General features: G+C 40.9%; 1 protein-coding gene across 1 annotated transcript in view; it reads right to left on the reverse strand.

Moving 5' to 3' along the window:
* RAB38 (RAB38, member RAS oncogene family) overlaps positions 1-24,043 on the reverse strand; it is a 50,534-nt gene that overhangs the window by 12,109 nt on the left and 14,382 nt on the right. Inside the window, exon 2 of the mRNA XM_005875640.2 lies at positions 15,937-16,219. Coding sequence (XP_005875702.1) covers positions 15,937-16,219 — 283 coding nt within the window. The remainder of the gene's footprint in view (positions 1-15,936; positions 16,220-24,043) is intronic.

The raw sequence follows: 24,043 nt of genomic DNA on the forward strand, positions 1-24,043 counted from the left end.
CTTCTTGGAACTTTAGACTTCACCTTAGTTCTGATTTTCTGGTTGTTTTTACAGAAGTCCACCTAATTAAATAGGTTGAAAAAGACAATAACTTTGCCAGATAAAGGACATTTCTGCTTCAAATGCAAACTTTAAAAAAATCTCAACTTTGTTCCTGAAAACCACTTTCTTGCATTATAAACTATTATTTAGAAGACAACTCAGCTATTCTTGTTTACCATGGGTACCCTTTACTTTTTCTTTCTGCCTCCTTCTGCTGGTATCATGTATATGTAGCTATAGGTGTACAGCTAATAAGTCATTTAGATTGGTTGACACTTTAATTATAAAAATGACTTAAAACGGAAGGATGAAGTTCTTTTTATATACACATATTCCTAATTAAAAGGAAACAGACTAAAATGTTAATGAATCAATTGGTGATTTGATTACAGATAATTTTAATCTTCTATTTATAATTCTGGTTGTTTTCTAAGTTATTCATAAGGCATATGTACTATATTAACATTTATATTCAAAGGTAGGAAACAAGGAAAATAAAAGTGTTTAATTTTGAACCATAAATAGTTTACAAAGTCCTAACATCTTTTTCTTATCCCTCAAGCCCAGAAAACAGGAAGGAAACAGTATGTCTATGAATATTTCATGAACTGTAAAATAGAAATATATAAGAATAAATGGAAAATTATATGTTTTTCTCACAGGTAGAAAAAAAATCTATAAGATTGAGTCTGGAGAAAAAAAAGGACAGGAAGCTCAAATACAGAAATTCTAACTCTACCAGCATGAGTAACCCAACAAAGGAGAAAGAGAGGAGAGATCTAAGAGAATGCAGTTTGACTGCAGGAATATCTCAGGTAAGATCAGGTTTATAAGTAACACACCCAAAAGACAGAAGGAGAAGGGAGATGATTCAAGGGTGGCCTGAACTCGTCCAAACCAAGTAAGAACACATGCACAGAGAAAGTGCTACAGGCAGAAAACGATAGTATTGGGGTTTATTCGGAGCAAAAGTATTATCACAGAGGCACAAAATAGTGCTTGAGAAATACGGCACAAGCTTAACAGATGGCCCCGAGAAGGCAGAGCTCACACATAAACTCACTTGCTCTTGTAATAAACATTCAGGTTGAGCAATCAAGACAGTACCTTTCACATCTTATCTTTAGAATAAAGTCCCTCATACTGTCCTATAGACAGGGTGGCTATGGGTTGGCTCCAAAGTAAAATGGGTAAATTTAATTGGTTCCAATGGTGGCTGAGGGCTACTAATTATTTAATTACATTAAACAAGAAGATTAGTTTCTAAGGAAGTGGCACACAGCTCAAACCTCTGATGGGAACTAACCTAATTTTTATCAGAAGTTTGGATAAAGTCAAAATACCTGCACCCTCTACTGCCTCCCCTCTCCGTGGACTCATTTTCTCGTTTAAATGTGGGAGTGCCTAGAGCTCAGTCCTGGATCCTCTTACCTGCAGCTGACTTTTCTCCTGAACTCCAGAAGCACAAGCAACTATCTACCTGACATCTGATCATAGTTGTTTTCTAGATTTTAATGTAACAGTCATCCCCTGCTTATCTGTGGTTTTGCTTTCCATGGTTTTCACGACCTACGGTCAATTACAGTCCAAAAACATTAAATGGAAAATTCCAGAAATAAACAATTCATAAGCTTTAATTTGCGAGCTGTTCTGAGTATTGTGATGAAATCTTGCGCTGTCCCACTCCATAGCCCAGGACATGACTCATCTCCTCGTTCAGTGTATCCACAGTATATGCCCTGCCCACCCATTATTCACTTAGTAGTTGTCTTGATTATCAGATGACTCATGGTTTTACGGTGCTTGTGTTTAAGCAACACTTATGGTAGCCTAACACTCATCACAATACCTTTGTCACTCCCCTCACTTCACCTCCTCCGGTAGGCATTGCATCATCTCACATCAGCACGAGAAGAGTCAGCACAGTATAAGATAATTGAGAGAGATGGACCACATTCACATAACTTTTATTAAAGTATATTATTAAGTTGTTCTATTTTATTATTGGTTATTGTTGTTAATATCTTACTATGCCTGCTTTATAAATTAAACTATCACAGGTATGTAGTGTAGGAAAAAAGATCCGTATCTATAGGGTTCAGTATACTAGTTTCAGGTATCCAATAGGGATCTTGAAACACATCCTCTGTGGATAGGGGAAGATTGCTGTATACAAAACTGAGTGTTGGCTGTCTCTCCATTGACTCCTTCACATCTCAGGAGCCCTGCTTCAGAAAACGTCAACTCTACTGCTCCAGTTACTCAGGCCAGAAACTGTGGAGCCACCCCCAAATCCTATCTTTCTCTCATTATTTTCATCCAAATTGTCAGTAAATCCTCTCTGCTGTGGTTCAAAAGTACATGAAGAGTTTGACTATGTCCCACAGTTCCTCTTTCTTAGATAGTGCAATAGAGTCTTAGCTGATCTGTTTCCAATCTTCCCCAATACTGGTATAATCCAGGCTCGACACAACTGCCAGCATGATTATTTAAATCCAACTGTATCACATCTCTGATCAGACCCAATGTCTTCCTATCTCACTCAGGGCAAAACCTAAAGTTGTTACAATGCTCTAAAGACTCAACATGACCCCATCACTTCCCTGACCTCATCTTTATCATTCTATTAAAGCCCAGCTGTCAGTTCCTGCCATAGTGCCTCTGCATATGCTACATCCTCTCCCTGGACCATTCCCTTCCCAGGAATCCATATGGCTCAATGTTGTCCCTCCTTCAAAGCTTTAATTTAAAAAATAAAACACCTTCACCTTGGAACCTTCCCTGGTCACTTGTCTAAAATTGCTTTCCTCTTTTTGAACTGTCCCTTGCATCCCATCCATATACGCCACACAAGTTCTAGAATTCTTCCCTTATTAAATTTTTCTCCCTAGCACTTAGCTCATCTGACAAACTATATGTTGCATGGATTTATCTTTTTATTACCTGTCTCATCCACTGCAATACAAGCTCCAAGAAGAGGGTATTTCATCTGTTTTGTCAACTGGGATAGTCCCAGTGCCTGTCACATAGAGGTGAGGTGCTCAGTGATTACTGAAGAATGATGAATCAAACTATAAAATATTTAGTTCGATCATAAAATGATTTTGAAGTGCTATCCGTATATACTTGTCATGTGTTTCCATGCAATGGTGAGAGAAGACATTATAGCATGATAATTTGGGGGTTAGGTATGAGTTTCTATTACTATGGCAAAACTAGACCTCTTTAGACTTTGATAATTTGACTTTTCTCCTCATGTCTGCCCTTCTTTACAAAAATCTGAAACACAAAAACTTATAACCAAATGAACAAGAGAATGGTAATTCTCTTTCCAGAAGAACTCTCCTTTTTCAAAGGGACTCATCTGGGGACAGCTGCCATAAGCCCCGTGAGGTAGCATAAACATTTGGGAAACACAGGGTTTCAGAAACATATTACATGGACAATGGTAGCACCCATTGCTGACACTCTCTCTTTATTTTGGGAACCCTGAAAAACATGGAAGCTAAAAGACTTGCCCTGTGGATCTCAAACAATTGTTCCTGCACTAGAAAATTCAGTGACCAAGAGTTAGACAAATTCTCATCAGAGAACTTCTTTCCTCTGGAGCAATTTTTGATAGGCAAAATTATTCTCAAAAGAGGACTTTGTTTCATTTAGTTCAAGGAAATGGATAGACAACTCTTGATTTTTCTGTCATTGACTTTTTCTAAGGTTTTCCTAGGACAATCTAATCACTTTAGAATATCCCTGGGCATGTCAGGCTAACCTCATTTTTAAACAGTGCACCTTGCCCTGGCCAGTGTGGCTCAGTTTGTTGGGCATCATCCCTGTGCACTGAGAGGTCCTTGACTCAATTCCTGGTCACAGTACATGCCCAGGTTGTGGACTTGATCCCCAAAAGGGGGTGTGTAGGAGGCAGCCGAATGATGTTTCATAGATTTTTCACAGAGAGGAATGGAGAGGGATAGAGAGTTAGAAACATCGATGAGAGAGAAACATTGATCAGCTGCCTCCTGCACACTCCCTACTGGGGATGTGCCCGCAACCGAGGTACATGCCCTTGGCTGGAATCGAACCTGGGACCCTTCCGTCCGCAGGCCAACGCTCTACCCACTGAGCCAAACCGGTTAGGGCAATGTTTCTCTTTTATTGATCTCTCTCTCCCTCTCTTGTTCTAAAATAAAATAAAAATTATAAACAATAATTTTTATTAGGTCAGGGAAGAGGCCGCTCAAGAGCTGTTGCTGCTGCTTCTCACTCATGTCTAATGAGATATTGATTTCCCCCCAATCCCTGCAAGCTCCCCCAAGGAATCACTACCTCACTAGTCAGCAGAGTAGACAGAGATGGAACAGAAGGCCTTGGGAGAGCAAGGCTGTCACCCACAAATCTAAGGGTGCTTCGAAGATGGCAAACAAGACACATTAAAGTAGGTAACAGACCACAAAGCCAGGGACAAACAAAATCAATACTGAAAAATATGAAGTACACGGGGAGGGAGAAGTCAAGCATGTCTTAGTAACAAACTCCCTCCTGAAACAAGGAAGCAACCCTTCCCAGAAGGTTCTGACAGTGGCCCTAACAGATGAACCTCGCCTGTTTGTTTTTCTTTAAAAAGTAGAAGCTGAGCTCTGGCCAAGTGGCTCGGTTGGTTGGAGCGTTGTTCTGTACATAAAAAGGGTGCCAGTTCATTCCCGGTCTGGGCATATAACAATCCCCATTCGGGGCGCATACAGGACAACAACAGATCAACGTCTCTCTCTCTCTCTCTCTCTCTCTCTCTCTCTCTCTCTCTCTCTCTCTTCAATAAAAAGAAACACATGTCCTCGGGAGAGGATTTAAAAAATAATAATGAAATAAAATACAAATAGAAGCTGACAGAAAGCACCAGGTAGATCCAGAATCAATCAGACCTGAATTTAAAATCCTAGTTCTGACACTTACTAGTTGTGACTCTGAGTAAGTTACTTATATCCTACTATTCTTTGGATTCCACATTATAAAATGAGGATAAAATAATTCTACTTTTAAAAGAAGCCATAATAAAATATATAATAACTAAGATTGAGTCAGAAACTAAATATTTCAAATAGAATCTCAAGAATAAAAATAATGAAAAAAATGTGCATCAGAATTCAAGAGATTTCAACACATTTTTTGAAATCTGAATGCAATGGAGAATAGTAGTGGATTTACTAGCATGTACATAGCATGTTCTAAAGGTATGTAAAGGGAGATATGGACAATAAGAGAGCTCAGTAATTTCCACAGAACCCAAGACTCATGTACTAAGAGTGGCTGCAGTCAGGGGAACTGCTTCAAGTTCAGAATAAGGAATGTCAGCTGGACACTTTCCCCTCTTCTTCTCGTAGAATACCAGCACTAGCCATCTACACCCCTAGGCAAACACTAGTTTATCCTCTGAGTAAACCAAAGAAAAGAAACTTGAAACTCAAGAGACACCAAAATTTTTCCTATGAAGGTGCTGTAGGACTGAAAAATGTGTCAACTAAAAGCCTGCCAATATGGCAGCTGGACTACCAATTCCCCCTCCCAGAACCCTGGCATCTTCACCCCTACCAGGAGAGAAGACTTCTTTAGGGAAAAAAAAAAAGACTTCCAATAGCTGACATTTGGGAGTCCTCAGTGACTACCCACCTAAAGTGAAATCTACTAATCAACAACCAACACAGCCCCTAACCAAAAAGCCTACTATACACACTGAGCTTAGTATCTGCTTTTGATGGTCTAGTAATCAGGGGTGGGCAAACTTTTTGACTCGAGGGCCACAATGGGTTCTTAAACTGGACCGGAGGGCCGGAACAAAAGCATGGATGGAGTGTTTGTGTGAACTAATATAAATTCAAAGTAAACATCATTACATAAAAGGGTATGGTCTTTTTTTTTTAGTTTTATTCATTTCAAACGGGCCGGATCCGGCCCGCGGGCCGTAGTTTGCCCACGGCTGGCTCTAGTTCCTAAAAATGAACATCAGATATATAAGAGGAACAGTCTACATAAAATAATTATGTTCTTAACTAAGAATAGATGCTATGAAAAAGAATAATGTGAACAGAAAAGCTCTTCAAAATTAAAACTATGATTGCCAAAATTAAATAATTATAACAAAAGATTGGAAAGTTACTCAAAAAATGTAGAAAATGAAATAAAAATTACAAAGTGATGAACATATGACGGGGAGGGAAGCATAGTAGGTGCACAGACTTAATTCAGGAGGTTACACCAAACTAGGAGTTCCATAAAGAAAGAACCATACATAAATGAATAAAGGGGAGAAAAGGAATAATATTTCTTAGAACATAAGCTGAAAGAGCTCACAGGGGCCAAGCACCTTTAATGAACAAAAGTTCACAATAGCAGAGCATTGTGGAACTTCAGGTTATCAGGGGTCAAGAGATGACCCAACATTACAAAGCTGCCATACTCTCAGGTAGAGGTAACAGCTTCTCCTTCAAGTGCTCTCGCAGTTCTCACAGAGGCCGGCAGTTTTTATGGAACTTCATACTATAATTACTCAGTTATGTCAGTTTTCTTCCTGGAGACTGGGGCTTAGCAAAGTGGCTAACTGAATAACAGTCGTTATTCAAGGAATACTTTATGAATGAAGTGAATGAATGAACGAACGAACGAACAAATTAACAAAGTGTCGCACAATGCATCTTAACCAATGTGCTTATGAAAATCACTAAAAAACTGTTTTCCAAAAACATACATTTTCTGCCCCTCTAGATGTCTCTAAGAGTAGGGCTGAGGAGTCTAAAATACTAACAAGCTTCCCAGGTGCTGCTGATACACAACTCTGTTCAAGCATCAGTCATTGGACAGAGCTCTGGACTAGCTCTGAAGTCTAGGCCTGGTTTCTCCAATACAAGTCAGTAAAAGGCCTCTTTGGGACTCCAGTTCATTATTAGTAAAAAAGGTAAATATGCTAGCCATTGTGTGTGGCTCAAATAACAGTAACCGAAACAAATAAGAGATACATGTAAAACAAGATTATGAGAATTTCAATGAGGAGAAAACTGCTAAATTCTGGTTCTGGGGTCTGAGGAGGAATAAATGAGATGTTAAGATCCACAGGCTAATGGTAGAGCCTTGCAGGGTGCTATACACCATTACCAAGGAAAGAATTCAGCAGTCTAGGGCCCAAGGAAATAAGGGGGACTGTTCCCTCGTCTTCATTTTTTCTCTCTACTTCCCCCTGCGCGCTGTGCGGCACTAAAATCTCCCTGCTGTGCAAAGTGTCTAGAGAGATTTCTGGATGAGAGGAGTTACATAATGTGGAGTCCTCTTGAGAAACACAGCAGTGAATTAATTTTTCTCCTTCTACACAGTTCTCTAAGGGTGAAAATGCTCCCTCAAAGGGTAGGGAAAAGAATAATACAGTAAAAGAATCTTCTGAAAGAATCCTTGAGAAGCAATGAAACAAACAATTCTGTTCCATCCAATAAACATTGACTAAGATCACCCTCCCTGTGCAAGCCACCGTACTCGTAGAAGACAAGGAGGATGCTGTGCACAGTGCAGGGGTCAGGCTCCAAAAGAAAGAAGTTTCATGTAACGTGGTAAGATACAGGAGAGAATGCCCACCCGACAGTCAGTGACAGATGATGCTTGAGCCAAGTCATAAAGGAAGAGTCAGAGGCAGGTGAATAACTGAAGGAAGCATGTTCCAGGCAGGGAGGAGGCCAAGATGTGAACAGGATAGAGTCTCTGGAGGATAAATGGAAGGACAAAGTAGCCAGAGACAGGCCTGGAAGGCAGAGGACAGCCTCACTACGGGAATTTCTATGGTCTGGAACAAGGAGCTTGTGAAGGATGAGTAACTGTGTATAAGGGTGCACGCGTGGATGTCTGGGTGGATGTGACATCTCCAAACCAGATGATCTGATTTGCAGCAAAGCTGATGAGGTTCGTTTCAGACATGTTGGGTTTGAAGAGTTGTCTGAGTGAGATCCAGGTAGAGATCCAGGAAATATGAAGTCTGAAGTTTGAGAAAGGAGTCATGGCCAGAGACAAAGATCCAGGAGGAAGGCTGGCTCCAGAAGCAGAATCTGGTTGTAATCATTCTTCACTAGTAAACCATGTCTGAGACCAGGAGACATGGTTTACTAGTGAAGACCAGGGACCATCTGAGTCACGGTTGGCACCCAGCTGCACCCAGGCCATGTTTTCGTTCCCAAAGGATACAGGACTCTACCTGCTTTTTCCTTCTTCCATCACCTACACTTTCCACAGAGCTCACCTCTGCCTCAGATGAAGCTTAAGGTAGAACAGAGCGCCAGGAGCATCCTCCCTCCTTGAAATTTGTAGAGACAGGCACATAGGTATTTTTCCTTAAAAGATTTTTACAGAAATAAATATAATGGGGAGCTAGAAGAGAGTGGCACGCAACACCTTCCCTCCTGCATACCTAGCTATGGTTATATTCTCTGAGGGTCCATTTCTATTTCCCTACAATGTCTTAGTTGTAGCTGGATTTCAGATTATCCAGTAAATTATACACATAGATCTAGACAACCTCTGGAGAACTAATTAACTAAAGATAAAAATTCAAATGTTGTTATTAAGGTTTACTGATGCCTAGGCAAATGGGGTAGCTTGAGTTTGAGCCTCTTGTCCTTAAGCTACTCTCAACTTCAAGAAAGTATTGCATTTTTTCATGTAGGGCATTAAGGGTCTGTCAGAGCGATGATTCAAATGGTTGTACTACAGCCTAGTACATGATCATGACTATTAAACATTTCCTTTAAACGCTGCCTCCTAACTTTGCTGGGCCCTTTATTTTATGACCCTAAGTTCAACCAGCTCTCATCAGATCAGCTAAAAATGCAGGGTTAAATGTGCTGTGACCAATTAAATCAGTGGAAGCACAGCATACAACCTCATCTAAATTCTTTGGAGATGGGTAGCTAAAACCTGGAATATCTACTTCCCATCAGGAGTTTTAACAATAAGACGTTTTAAGAATAAGAAGTGGCACCTAATAGCATGCTCTGAACTCAGCAAGGGCTCAATATACATGGTTCAGAGCACAGACCTAGACAGTCAGTCATTCGGTGCAAATTGTGTCGAACCAATGAATCCATCAGCTACTGTCAAGAATTTTTCATGGTTTGGCATTTGAAAAATGGGAATAATCAGAGATCATCTACTACCCAACTTAAAGATAATGAAGATTTTTAAAAAATAATGTTCTATCCTCAACCCATTAAAAATTAATTAGAATAACTATCTACCCATACCCAAGTGTAATTATCTATGCATTTCCAGTTGGTATAAATACATTATGTTTCTAAGTGCACATTTTCTGGAAGCCTATAAAAAGAAATGATGTGTGAGACTTCTCTTCAAGCAGCTTTCAGAAAACTAGCCACTTCTTAATGGTTGCATTTTTCAGCTTGCAAAGCAATTTAAAAATAATGATAATAATAATAAAAGCTCACTAAACTCAATAAAACACAGAAAATTTTCCCTCCACACGAAAATCCCAGGCCAGCATGCCCCTAACTGTGTTCCACTGTTTTGTTAAGTGTCCTATGTGGCCAAAAACATTTAGGAACTGCTCCATGGTGTAGTCCTCTTTTGGAAGAAACAGTAAAAAAGCCATTATGTGTATGACACTCCATCATTTTCAAAATACACACTGACATAGGACATATCCTGACTTTAAAAACGTTAACATATGAAGGAGCAAAAAGTATATGTTACAATCAAAGAAACAGCCTGGCCGATGTGGCTCAGCGGTTTAACATCAACCCAGGAAACAAGGGGTCATCGGTTCAATTCTGGGTCAGGACACATGCCCGAATTGCAGGCTCGATCCCCAGTAGGGGGTGTGCAGGAGGCAGCTGTTCCATGATGTTTCTTTCTCACCAATGTTCCTGTCTCTCTATCCCTCTCCCTTCCTCTCTTTCTAAAAATCAATAAAAACATATTTTTTAAAAAGAATCGAAGAAATAGGTAGTAACATAATATAGCTTTAGAGAAGTTACCTAAGTCTCAACTCTTTTTTTTCCCTTTAAAATAGTAATGATAATAATGTCTACTTTATAGGATCCTGCTAAGGATTGAATGAGTTCATGCCCATTAAAATCTTTGCACAAAGCTAACACATAGCAAGCAGGAAGAAACAGAGGCACTGTTATCACTGAAGACATAGGTTCTCAACCAGTGGGTCGCGACCCCTTTGGCGGTCAAACGACCCTTTCACAGGGGTCGCCTAAGACCATCCTGCATATCAGATATTTACATTACGATTCATAACAGTAGCAACATTACAGTTATGAAGTAGCAACGAAAATAATTTTATGGTTGGGTCACAACATGAGGAACTGTATTTAAAGGGCCAGAAGGTTGAGAACCACTATTCTACAGAAAGCCACTGTTCACCTGACAGCAGCAGGCTTTATCCCACTCTGGGCACTTGACCATGTATACGAATCCAGTTTCTCAGTTGTAAGATACAGAAGCTGAGGATAAAAATAGTTTATTCAAGGATGTTGGGGAGCTTGCAGAATTATTTGGTCATGTAGAGAAACAGGCTCAACCTGAAGCTTCTAGAAACTCAAACCCCACATGGAACGGGCCTGATGAGGACACGGCTGCAGCCACCACTGAGCATGACTAGGTCCTGTTACCTGCGAATCTCCCAGAAACTCACCTGAATACGACTGTCCTTGGGGCCAGCGGTGATCCTGTATCTGTGTCAAGCACAAGACCCTGAAAACTCTGCTTGTCTACCCAGGTCGGGAGCCTGCTCTGCCACCACCCTGCCCAGAAAACACGGATTCTGCATTGCCCCTTCTCTAGTTGCTCACTTCTGAATCAGTACGATTGGTGGAATCGAGGCCACGTGCCTGCGCCCTCGCTGCAAAGAAAGCCCAGGAAGAAAGTTTTATGGGTTCTTCCTGGGGAGGCGAGCCTCCGGTGGCTAGATGTTCCCCCAAAGACAGCAAATGTGTTTCATAATTGCTGGAAAGCCTAACGCATGCAAGATTTCCACTACACTGTGAAACGCCTACGCTTCCCCCTGGAAAACTAACTTCCTGTAGAGAACAGTATTGGATGTACGTATTCCTTCTCTCTGCAGGACACACATCGACATTCTCCTTTTTAGCATCAGGGAAGACTCAAATTGGATGGAGTTTAATGTAAGAAAGCTTCTTCCTAGGGCACCCATTGATCATTGCACATTCTGAGGAGAGGGTGGGCCTAACAAGTCAGACTAAATAGGACAGAAACAGCCTAGGAAATCTGCTAGGAGGAGGGCTGATGAGGAGGGCCCAGAAGAAAGGACTCTGAAGTTCTTTCTGTGAATTTGGTCCCTGTCCCCACTAGTGAACAGATAGAATTTGTTGTCCCATCTATACTGGTGTTTTCCTGGTGTCCTGTTTCTGAACACATCTTATACGAATCACCACACCCTAAGAGCAGGATGGAGCAACTTGGAAAAGGCTGAGATATAGAAATAGACCTTGTGCCAAGTGCAACTGCTGTGAGCCACACACAGATGCTGACACCCAGACCAGTGAGTGGATGGGGTGCGGGAACAGATAGATCATAGGGATGTTGAGTATATGTGTCTGTGTGTGTGTGTGACCAGACATAACACATCCAGGGTCCCCATATGTCATTTCTTGCTCACAGCAACTCTAGAAGGCAGGTGCCCATGATCAAAGAGTGAATCTAAAAGGAGCACTGGGCACCGAGAATGCAGCAGGTAAATGGGTCAGCAGAGGGCAGAGACCCGTCACCACTGAGATGGGCCCAGAAGACAGGAATCACAACTTTGGGGCTGCACTAACAAAGGCAGGCCAGGGCTCTCATTCTAAAGAGACACATCTATCAAAGCATATTGTAAGGACGGGGCTTGGGCACGGGAATGCATAACATAGCCATTAGTGGAGCTCAGGTGTGATGTGGACAGTGTAATGTATTGGAGCTCCTGATCTATAGGGTGACCATGTAAATTCTTAAAAAATCCTCACTTGAGGATGTTTTTATTGATTGATTGATTGAGAGAGAGAGAGAGAGAGAGAGAGAAGAGAGAGAAACTTCAGTTGGTTGCCTCCTGCATGCACTGACTGGGAATTGAATCTGCAACCCAGGTATGTGCCCTGACCCGGAATCAAACGCATAACCTTTTGGTTTATAGGACAATGCTCCAACCAACTGATCTGCCCAGCCATGGCTGATCATGGAAATTTTAATTACAAACCAGGAATGGGAATCTTATTAATAATTATGCTAGGACAATAGGCATAAACCAAGAATGTTCCAGGAAAATGGGACATAGGATCCCCCCAATTAAACATCACCTAGCCCCAGTGAATCCACAGGTAGAATTCAAGTAAACATGACCGATAAAGAGAAAGAAAGTGGCTGGAAAAAACAAACAAAAAAAAACCCCAAAAAACCTGACTTAGGAGAGACTGTATTTCTACTCTTTCCTTTGGTTTTAATATTCTAAGAGATGACATAAAAAAAATCAGAGATGCTAGCATATATTTAATTTTCATTTCTTCTCTCTTAACTCCTAGCCAGAAGCTAAGGATGACTGTTTCAGCAACAGCACGGGGCATGCAAACTCATAAAAAGTTACTCCCCAAGACGAAGAACCAAGAGGGTCAGTTTGCCTGGTCAGTGGCAAGATGGGGGCTGGTCTCAACGACAAACTCCGCTAACTCCCTGCTAGTTCCAGCTCAGAGACGGCCACGCTGAGGGTAATACCCACAGGATTTCTGCCTTCGGTGCATTAGAAGTTTCAGAGACAGAAGAAAGGAAATCAGATGTTTATCACCAGACTGATTGTGACGTCACTCCAGAGGATGTTCATTGTTAGCAGATTCACTTTCTAAGAGAAAGGTCTCTAAGGGGAATGTTCCTGATCCCCAATGTAATCAAAGAAAGAATCGGCAGCTGTCTCCAAAGGCTGCCATCTTAGCTTCCGGCTGCCAGTGTGATCCGGGCCTCAGTAATACCATCCTCAGAAAGCAGGCAGGGCTTTATCAGATGCTTTAGAAGAGACTTTTGAACAGTCTGACACGCCAGCAGGCCAACGCTGCAGCATTTATTATTCCTGAGCTCCCAGGGGTTGACTTTGAAGACCAACCTGGCACCGGGAAGCCATTTTCACTAGTAAGATATTCAGAATTGCGATTTCAATAGCCGTATGTTTGGGGAGAACAGGAATGTTGAACCTTGGTTCTACCTTTTACAGTGAGGCCTCGTACCCTCTTGGTTGTATTAACAGTTGAGTGCACTTTAGGCTTGTGAAATCCCCTCCACCCTCTCTCTGTTGAAAGCTTCTCATCAAAGTTTACATTTGCAGGGATTTAGAGGATTATATAAATCAGTGTAGAGGGTCAGCCTGGCCTTAAGTTAATGAACATCATGCCCCTAAGCAGAGTTCAGGACGGCCATGGTGGGGCAGGCACGTCAGGGTGGGCGAAAAGACGTCCAGAAGGGCCTTTGTCTCACAAGCAGTTTCAACCTTCCCCACAAATTCACAGGCTTCTTCCTTTCTTTTCTTTTTTTTTTTTCCTGCTAGCGCTTATTCACTACCCAACACCCCATACATTTTACTTATATTTGGTTATTGCTACTGCTATACATGAAGTCAGGGTTCTGTCTGTTTTGTAAAGCAGGCACGTCAGGGTGGGCGAAAAGACATCCAGAAGGGCCTTTGTCCCACAAGCAGTTTCAACCCTCCCCACAAATTCACAGGCTTCTTCCTTTCTTTTCTTTTTTTTCCTGCTAGCGCTTATTCACTACCCAACACCCCATACATTTTACTTATATTTGGTTATTGCTACTGCTATACATGAAGTCAGGGTTCTGTCTGTTTTGTAAATACCTCTGTTCCTAGTGCCTGCTGCATAACAAGTGCTCAATAATATTTGTTGAATGAATAAATGGTGGAAAATCCCCCTCTCCCCCATATAAGTCATTCATTGAGTTTTCCCTTCAGATATAAAGTATCCAACTGAGAAGAGTCCTCTAAATCCTACTTCTGGGCTGAAAGGGACTCTATTGAAAGAAAGGAGTTTGGAGGCAGGGGAGGAAACTGAGGGTGGGGCTAAGAGACAGGAGAATTTTTTAAAAGGCCAGACTAACATCCAAAAATCAGACTATAAAAATGTAATATTTCTTAAATTTCTGCAATGTATCACACCTGTGAGTTTTGCTCTATGTGTCTCTCTTTACAACAATAAATTCTTAAAATAAGCAAACCAAAAAGGCTCGGTGACAACCTGTAAGTAGAAAATGATAGATGCTGTGATTTAAATAAAAGGAAGCATCTTAAGAAATCAATGGAACAAGGAGTTTTAACAGGAAAGAAAGGGGGGAAGGGGAAAAGTGCTCTGAGACTCCAAGAAGGAACTGAGAAGTAACCACTTGTAAACGTAAGGCCAGCTTAGAGACGGCACAGAGAGAAGGTAGGAATTGAGACTCCCCATGAAATGGTGGCAACAAAACGAATCCCAACCAGGACAGAAAGTGTCCCCAACACCCTCTTCTCCATCATCTCCCAATCCAAGCAGTTGCTTAATCCTGCTGGTGTTTCCACTTCAGTGATATTTTCAAATCAGGTTTTCCTTTCAATCCCTAATGCCATTAGCTTAGTTCAAAGGCTTGTCATTTTCCTGTAGGAATGCAGTAATGACCAAGTCACTCTGTCTCCAGGATGACCTCCCTGGAATCTATCTTTCCCTAGTGCCCAGCGTAAAGTCTGTCAGAAGCTGCCCCTGAGCATCAAGTTATATTTTCAGACCATTCTCCAGTGATGTGCACAAATGTTCACTATGAGGCCTAAGTGTGAATTCCATAGTTAGAAACTGTACAGAGACAATGCCTGTCTTATTGACAGCTGGACCTCTAACAACTAGCTCAGTGCCAATGTTCCACAAGTATTTAATACCTGTTCCACAAATCAATAAAAGTGGAAAATCATGACATAAAAGTGTGGAATGCAATCCTAATAATGTAAAATACACACATATATGCATACAAAAAATATCCAAAAATACAGCAAAACATTTATTTGTATCATTTATGCATTTTTTAACTTTCAAAATTACTTCAAAAAAATTTTTTTCTCTCTCTCTCTGATAGTGAAATACAAGAATACACACAAAACCAAAAGGGAGTAGAGCAAGAATCATGTACCTGACAAATCAGATAGCAGTGTGGGGTATTATGAGAGGTACAGCACCCTTATCACCTACAGCCAATGCTTCATCTTCCAGCCCTGCCCCTGCCCCACTCCTGTTCCTCTCGGCCACCCAGGAGAGTGAGCAGTGCCAAGCAACACTATGGCCTTCACATATATACTTGCTGTCTACTCTCACTCCACTATCCTACTATGCCCAATGCCACAGTCTGTGTCCCTGACATCTTTTCATTTCGAGGGCAAAACACAATTCTGGATCCAAAAGAACATTACATGTTGATAGAGTAAATTAATTAATACATGAATAAGGCAGAAACACTGAATGTGTGGCCCACTTCTTTCATTGATTCTAAAATCCTACCTACCTAATAGGGTTGCTCTGAGGACTAATGAAAAAATGCTTGTAAAACATGCCTGACACATAAGCACTCAAAAAACGAAAACATTTATTAACTATTATCGACAGGATGAGGTACAAGATGCTTTGCTCCCTTAGCCACAATCATCTTAAATTGCAGATAATAGTTCCTGCCCTGCCTCTCACCCCTTGAGGTGAGAAAGTGCTTAAAGCAGTTTGGGAACTATAAATCATGAGGCAAACACATGTTATTATCGTGATGATGATGATGACAATGATTACATGCCATTTTCTTTGTGACTCTTACCTACAATAAGTTTATCATTTAAGGTCACGTTACCTTTGCTGAGGTTTCAAACCATCCTACGAAACCGTGCTCCTTGCAGAACTGGTCCATCTTGAGGCCATTGTTCAGGAGCACATCCTTGCCCTGGTCACATTTGTTGGCCAACAAAACCACTGAAACTGGTTTGCCATTAGGGAGACTTAACTTGGAGTCCAAATCATTTTTCCATTTTGTCACTGCTTCAAACGTAGCTGGCCTAGTGACATCGAAGACAATGAATGCACCCATGGCTTCTCGGTAATAGACCCTTGTCATGTTTCCAAATCTTTCTTGACCTATCACCAAAAAGAAATAGAAATCAAAACCTTATTGCAATTATAAACTATATATGGCAACCTTATAAGGCCTCTGGTATGAGCCGATCACTCAGTTAAGTGCTTTATTATTTTTCTTTAAGGAATGAGCTAAATACACAATCATGCCACTTTGTTTTTTATCTTTGAGTCATTAATTTAAAAAGTATTTATTGAAACTGCTTTGTAACCATGTAATGTTCTAGAACTGTGCTAATACAGTATCCCACTACCACATATGGCTACTTAAGTTTAAAGTAATTTAAACTAATTATAATTTAAAACCCAGTTCCTCAGTCACACTATCTAGTAAATTTTAAATGTTCAACAACCACAGTGGCTAGTGGCTACAGTATTACACAACTCCAATGCAGAACATTTCTGTTACCATGGAATGTTCTATTGGACAACACTGTCCTCGATACATGGGATACAATGATTAAAACATGAGAATCCCTGCCGTCATGGAGATTACATTTTAGTGGGATGATACATTATAATGATAAATATAATAAATAATATAGTATGTTTAAAAAGTATCCACAGTGAACTCTGATTAAGGATAATAGTAATAGCTAGCATTTATTGTATGGTTACTAACCATCAGAAACATAACTTACATAAATGATCATGAAGGTACAATTATTACCCCCATTTTAAAGTGAGAAAATTGAGACTTGGTGAGGCTAAGTAATTTGTTGAAATTGTACAAATTAATGAACTTTTGAAGTCGGAATTCAAATCTAAGCTTTTTGAATGCAGAGTCCATAATGTAGGAACACTGAATGTTCTCAACTAATAGTCTGTACTAGCTCTCCTCCAGGTTAATGTACCAGGAGTATCCCATCCAGCTCAAGTGAACAGATAACAGGTACATATGTGTCTATGCCAATCTCCGGACAACATGCTAGGAATGCAACACAAACTAGATTATCTCTACTCTAAATAGTGTACAAACTATTGGATAAGAAAAGCCCTCTGACGAGAGAGAGAGAGAGAGAGAGAGAGAGAGAGAGAAGAGGAAGGGAGGGAAGGGAGAGAGAGGGAGAAGGAAGGAAGGAAGGAAGGAAGGAAGGAAGGAAGGAAGGAAGGAAGGAAGGAAGGAAGGAAGGAATGACTGATCTTTTTTAGACCAATCAGCTAGAATCAGTTTTGCTGTGATTCTTAATTTTCTAATGAATATTTGCAAGATTATTAAACACTCTAAGTTTAGCCCTCCTCATTGGCAAAATGGCAACAAGAATATGCAGCTCAAAAGGTTGTCATAGGATGAAATGGATTAACATGTGTAAAGCATCCAAAACAGTATCTTAGAATACCTGCCACTTAAGTGTTCCCTCCCTTTCCCTAGCATGTTAAAAATTATGAATGACAATATGATATGGGTAGTAAAATCATACTTGCAGACCAGAGCTTATAACAAAAACGTATAGGTATTTCAGCTGATTAACAAAAGAGAACAAAATCCTACTGGTTGTCACTCTGTCCATAGTAGTTGCTAAAGACAGCTAATGAAAACTGGGCTTATATTTCTGAACCAAAAAATCCCAGAAGTGTATGATCAGACAAAGGCCTTTTATTCTGTCTTGAGAATTTATTTTCAGAGTCTTACAAAGTTAAATAAATTAAAACAAAGGTAGGTATGTATTCAATAAGCCAACTCATCTTAGAAGAAAATGCTGAAACTGGCATGTATCTAAAAACATACAGGTCAGCACACCTCTGAGAACACTTTATATTGAACTTGGAGCTCCAGGTTTTGTGATGATGAGTTTGAACTCAAGTTACCACACTCTCTTGGAGGCTGCTATGTTCATATTGGCACTTGCACTGTGGATTGTAAGGGAAAATGATCCACAAACCACAAGCACTTAGTGGAAATGGATGAAGGTCAATGGTTCCCATCCTGGTGTGGAAGCCTATGTGCTCGGAGCATTTGTCAGAGCCAAGCACGGTGACCCTAAAACATTTCTGATGGGGGTTATACCACAGAAGCAGTTTTAATGGTATTTTCACAGTCATCCAGTCAATGAGAGAGAGGGGTATAATACTCTTCATACGACACACAACTCACAGGTAAACTTCCCGTTTCCCCAAATTAGTTTTACATTTTTTTTTCTTTTTTGGTTTCTGATGCAAAAGAGTGATTTCCTTTGATACCATTCAGGGTGGCCGTGACCTTTCAGGGATTCGGGGGGAAGAAAACCCTCTGTGATCACTCAGGGCTCGGAAGGCCTCTAGGCTTTGGAAGGATGTCTTATGATCCCTTTCAGGGAACTATTCAGATGAAGGGCAAAGTCATGGGTTATTCAATAATCTACTTGTCCAGAAGAAGGCCGCCCTCCAAAAGGAAGAGTTTACATTTCAAATATGTGGCAAAAGGTAATTTTCAAGACTGTGCATAAGAGCAATACACACAGGTTTAACACATTCATAGGAATTCCAAAAAGAAAATGTGTTTATGTTTGAGTTTGTGAGTGTGTGTGTGTGTGCGTGTGTGATGAGAACCAAGAAATAAAAAAGTTTGTTTCTAGAAAAAAAAGTCCTTTGTTTATCGGGGTCACTGGGCCAACAGGCTTGGGACGTTTGTATTTTTGGCGTTCCAGCAAGAGGTCACATTCAGACCAGGGCATTTCTGGCGCACATTTTATGCTGCCTATCCTGTCAGCTGACAGCCCTCTCTGCTGTTTCTTATTAAAAGAATGAGAACCATGTGATTTCTAGTGAGTGCCTACATATGGGAAAAGTAGAGACCTGATGAGTTTATCACAGGTAATTTACTGTTAAAACAAAAAAAAAGACCATCGTTAAAAAATCACCCTTGTCCGGCAAGTGTGGCCCAGTACTTGAGCATCAACCATGCACCAAGAGGTGACGGGTTCAATTTCCGGTCAGGGCACAGGTCCCGGTTGCAGGCTCAATCCCCAGTGTGGGGCATGCAGGAGGCAGCCAATCGACAATTCTCTCTCATCACTGATGTTTCTATCTCTCTCCCTTCCTCTCTGAAATCAATAAAAATATTTTTTAAATAATAGAAAATATAAAGACAAAAACAGGTTTCAAACAGTTGCCATGCAGCAGAAGAAATCACCTGATGGGTGTATAGCCAAAGGAAATGAAACCACTACCTTGAAGAGATATCTGCACACCCATCAAAAGATGAATGGATAAAGAAGGTGGAGTGTGTATACACACACACACACACACACACACACCAGAATAGAGAGTATTATGCTAGGAAAATAAGTCAGACAGAGAAAGAAAAATGCTGAATGATCTCTTATATGGTGAACCTGAAAAGCCAAACTCATAGAAACAGAGACTAGAATGGTGTTTTCTGGGTGCTGAGGGTGGGGAAATAGGGAGATGTTGGTCAAATGGTATAAACTTCCAGTTATAAGATGAATAAGTTCTGGGGATCTAATGTACAGCATGATGACTATAGTTAACACTACTGTATTATGAACTTGAAAATTGATAAAAGGGTAAATCTTAAATGCTCTCACCACACATACCAAAAAATGGTAAGTATGTGAGGTAATGGAGGTGTTAACTCTACTGTGGTAATCATTTCACAACATATAAGTATATCAAACCATCACATTGTAGACCCTAAATTTACACAATGTTATATGTCAATTATATCTCAATAAAGCTGGAAAAAAAAGGGAAATGATCACCTAGCTCTGTGGTTCACAAACCACGGCTCACGAGCCACATGCGGTTCTTTGGCCCCTTGAGTGTGGCTCTTCCACAAAATACCACGTGTGGGCGCGCATGTTCAGTGCGATTGAAACTTCGTGGCCCATGCACAGAAGTCAGTATTTTGTGAAAGAGCCACACTCAAGGGGCCAAAGAGCCGCATGTGGCTTACGAGCCGCGGTTTGCCGAGCCGCAGTTTGCCGACTACTGACCTAGCTGGTATGGTTCAGTGGTTGAGCATCCACTTAGGAACTAAGAGGTCACAGTTGGAGTCCCAGTTGGGGCACAGGCACGGGTTGCAGGCTCACCAGGAGCATGCAGGAGGCAGCCGATAGATGATGTTTCTCTCAATGTTTCTATCTCTCCCTCTCTCCTTCTCTCTCTGTCTCTCTCTCAAAACAATATATTTTTCAAAAAGGAAATCATCTGAGGTATTTATAGAATACCCATTCCTTGGCCACCCTCCATCTTACTATGCTGACTTTGTGTGGGGTCCAGAAATCTGTGTTTTTAAGTACTCCCTGGGGGAAGTCTTAAAACTCTATTTCTACCAGAATCTACTTTCAAAATATAAATATCATCATTGTGCTCTGCTATTATAGCTCTTCAATGGATCTCTCTCATGCTTCAAAAACAGACACCTTTTTTGACACTAAACAGAAGGAATCTTTGGCTCCAACCGCCTTTCCAAACTCTTCTCCTGCCACTTCCTTCAAAGTGCTCCAAGGCCAAACCACACTGGATGACTGTGCTTCCGAAAACACATCCTGCATCACTCCCTGGATGTCTTGTTTTTTGTGTGTTTGTGGTTTTTTTTGCATCTCTGTTCCCAAAGCCTAAATTCCATCCCGTCTCTCCTCTCACTGTTCAATTGTGCCCTGAAATGCCACACATTTCTGCAACCTTCCCTGTCCTGCCTGCTGGAACCAGTGCCCCCCCTTTCTCAGACCTCCACAGCATTTTCTTTGTCCGATACCATTCACACTTATCATGCTCTGTATTCATGCTTCTGTCTCCAACATCGTAAAAACCTGGAGAGCAGGTTGATCAGTTTTAATGTTGTAAATCCAAGGCTAGTTGTTCACTTTTTGGATATAGTAAGAGCTCAAGATACTAAGATACAAATTAACAGAAATTAAGATTCCTTCTTCCTCTAGCATACAACATTTATCTTGTATTCATGAATTAGTGCTGCATAGGAATGCACTTACTCTACATTCCACATGAATTTCCCGTAAGTAATCAATAGATGGAGAAAACTAACATTATTCTTACACAGGTTGGTGCATATCTGTTGCAACAAGTTTCAGCCCAGAATGTCATGTTTTCATAATCACTATCATCTTAAGAAATAATTCCTTGGAATCAATTAACTCTATTACAAAGAATATATATTTTGGGGGTCAGGACACAATCAATAAAACTAAAAGTGCCACAGAGATGGTCTTTATTTCTAGGGAGCAATAGTATGAAAAGCAGGAACATAAAAGCAAAAATAAGCATGGATTTTGCACAAGGATCTGGGCGGGGTGGGGGGGGGTGGCAAACTACCCAATTGATAGAATTGTCAAATGGTGACAATGTATAATGGCTTCAACTGGTTTTGAAGGCTCAGGGAACCCCACAGACAGGAATCAGAGTCGGCCGACATCCTGGTGAGGAAGGTTTTCTCATTTTTAAGAGCCCGTCTGACTCTCTGGCAATGATTCTGAAACTCTTTCATCTTCTTTCTTCTCTTCTTGGCTCCACCAATCCATTGACAGAAAAACGTCAATCAATTGCAATTTGTCCAAGTCACCTAAGGTTATATCCTGAAATGAACCTTGTGTGATCTTTCCCTACAACATCACTCGCCGCCAGAACCAAGTTTCTGCAGCCCCCATGACAAACACTGCCTCTGTATACAGGAAGAGTTCAATTCAGCCTCCCTGCTGAGTGAAGAAATAACCTGTAATTCTTGATCCCCTCCCCGTAGATTACTGGCAGGTTTAACAAGTCTCTAAGAGTCATTCTCTGTCATGTCTCTTGCATTCATCACTTTCTTTCCACTCCCACTAAAATCACTTCAGTTAGGACTATCTCATCTCATCCCTTCACTTAACAACAGATTTTGAATGCTTATTATTTTCCAAGCACTGTTCTAGCAACTAGAAAAAAAACAATTGAAAATCTTTGCCCTTATGAAGCCCACATCCTAGTGAAAAGATAAGAGTAAACAAAAAAATAAGTAAGATACATTTATACTCCATTCTCTGGTGAAAAGTGCTATGGAGAGGAATTAAGGAGGAGAGGAGACATGGGTATGTGGGTGGGAGGGCAATGTTAAGCTGCATGGATAGTGATGACTCGCTGAGAAGTATCATCTGAGTAAAAACCAAAAAGAGGTAAAGGAGCCAGCCATAAAGATCTTTAGGGGAAGAGGGTTTTAGACGGAGGGAGCAGCAAGACAAAGATGCAGAGACACAAATGTTCTGGCAAGTGTTTGGAGAACAGGAAGGAGACTGCCGGCTGGGTGTGCCATGAGGCAGATTACAGGGACCAGATTGCAGACAGTTAGGGATGTTGTGCAGACGCAGCCTTTTATTCTGGACGAGAGAAGAAGGCACTGAAGGATTGTGAGCAGATGAGAAACATGAACTAATAGAAGAACATGGTTAAGGATGCTGCTGCACTGAGGCAGCAGTCGCCGACCTTTCAGACCTCATGGACCACCAGTTGGCGAGTGCTGCACTGAGGAATGATTTACTGGGGTCAAGGCTGGAAGTGGGGAGATGATAATCCAGGAAAGAGATAATACTCCGGACCAAAGTGGTAGTGGTGAAGGTGGTAAAGATGGGTTGTTTCTAGATATATTTGGAAATAGAGATGGCAAATGGGATGCAGATTGTAATAGGATTCAAGCACGATCCCCAGACTCTTGGCCTAAATTATTGAAAGTAAGGAGTTGTCATTTGCTGACTTGTGGAGGTAAAGGTTTTGCGGAAGTCCTTTGAGATTCTGACATGTTAATATGAGATGTCTGTTGGCAGGTATGTTGAGTAGGCAGTTGTATATTCCAGGCTGAAGTTCCTGGAGTGGTCAGAGATGAAATTTAACTTGTACTTTAACTTCTGTACATCTCTGCCTCTTTCAAAGCCCTGTTTTCACCCTATCATTTCCCTAATTAAACACTTTCAGGGATGCACTCCTGCCTCCAGCCGATGTCAAAAAAATCAAAGGCTGGGCTGCTAACATATGTGACCCACACGAGATTTAAAGCAATTTGACCTATTTCCTGACAGTTATAAATTGGGAGACCTCTAATAAAACAGATACTGCAACATCTTGAAAACTCAGAACATTCAGAAATGCAGGGTCTACATCATATGACTACTCTTTAGGTATTAGTTCATTTGATCTGATTAGTAACAACACCCAATTATAAAGAAAAAAAAATTTGCTGAGATGCTATTCCTTTTGCCTTGTAATGTACCATAAAAACACTGCCTTAAATTTGTGTATGTATATCAACTTCAGAAAAATAAGTCTAACAAAAAGTATTTCGTATTCAATGAAATGTATATTATGTATACGGATTCATTTTTATTATTGTAAGGCTCTTATAAAGGGTTACCTAGAATCCCATGTTTGTTTCTTTGCATCAAAACACTCCTTAACACACTTGGCCTTGTACATCATCCAGCTGTACGTGGAATTTTGTGGAAGAACAAAATGGGAGCCAGGATTTGGGGGAAGCTTTGCTCGCGCTTCCTAGGAAAATAGAGAGCAGTAGCTTGGGTGGGTCTAGTATTGAGAGCAGAAGCTTTCGAAAAGAAAACAAGTAAGCATTTGCCAAGTAGAGAAATAGTTCCTTTATTTTACCCTCTGGACTCGTATGGAATTTTCAAGGTCACACACCTTGATCTACAAGGTCAAGGGTACTCCTCAGACTAAAATCAGGATACTGCCCAAAACTATGCCTTGCTAGGCTCTGTGAAGTTCTGCTTCCTGATTTCATGCCCACTCATTCCATGGCACCCCTACTCCCATTGGAACATACTCTCTCCCTTATTCTCGACCTAAATTCTACCTCTTCTTCAAGGTTGTACCAAACCTACATTCTGGCA

Source organism: Myotis brandtii, unplaced genomic scaffold (genome assembly GCF_000412655.1).
Source record: "Myotis brandtii unplaced genomic scaffold, ASM41265v1 scaffold468, whole genome shotgun sequence".
Taxonomy (NCBI): Eukaryota; Metazoa; Chordata; class Mammalia; order Chiroptera; family Vespertilionidae; genus Myotis; species Myotis brandtii.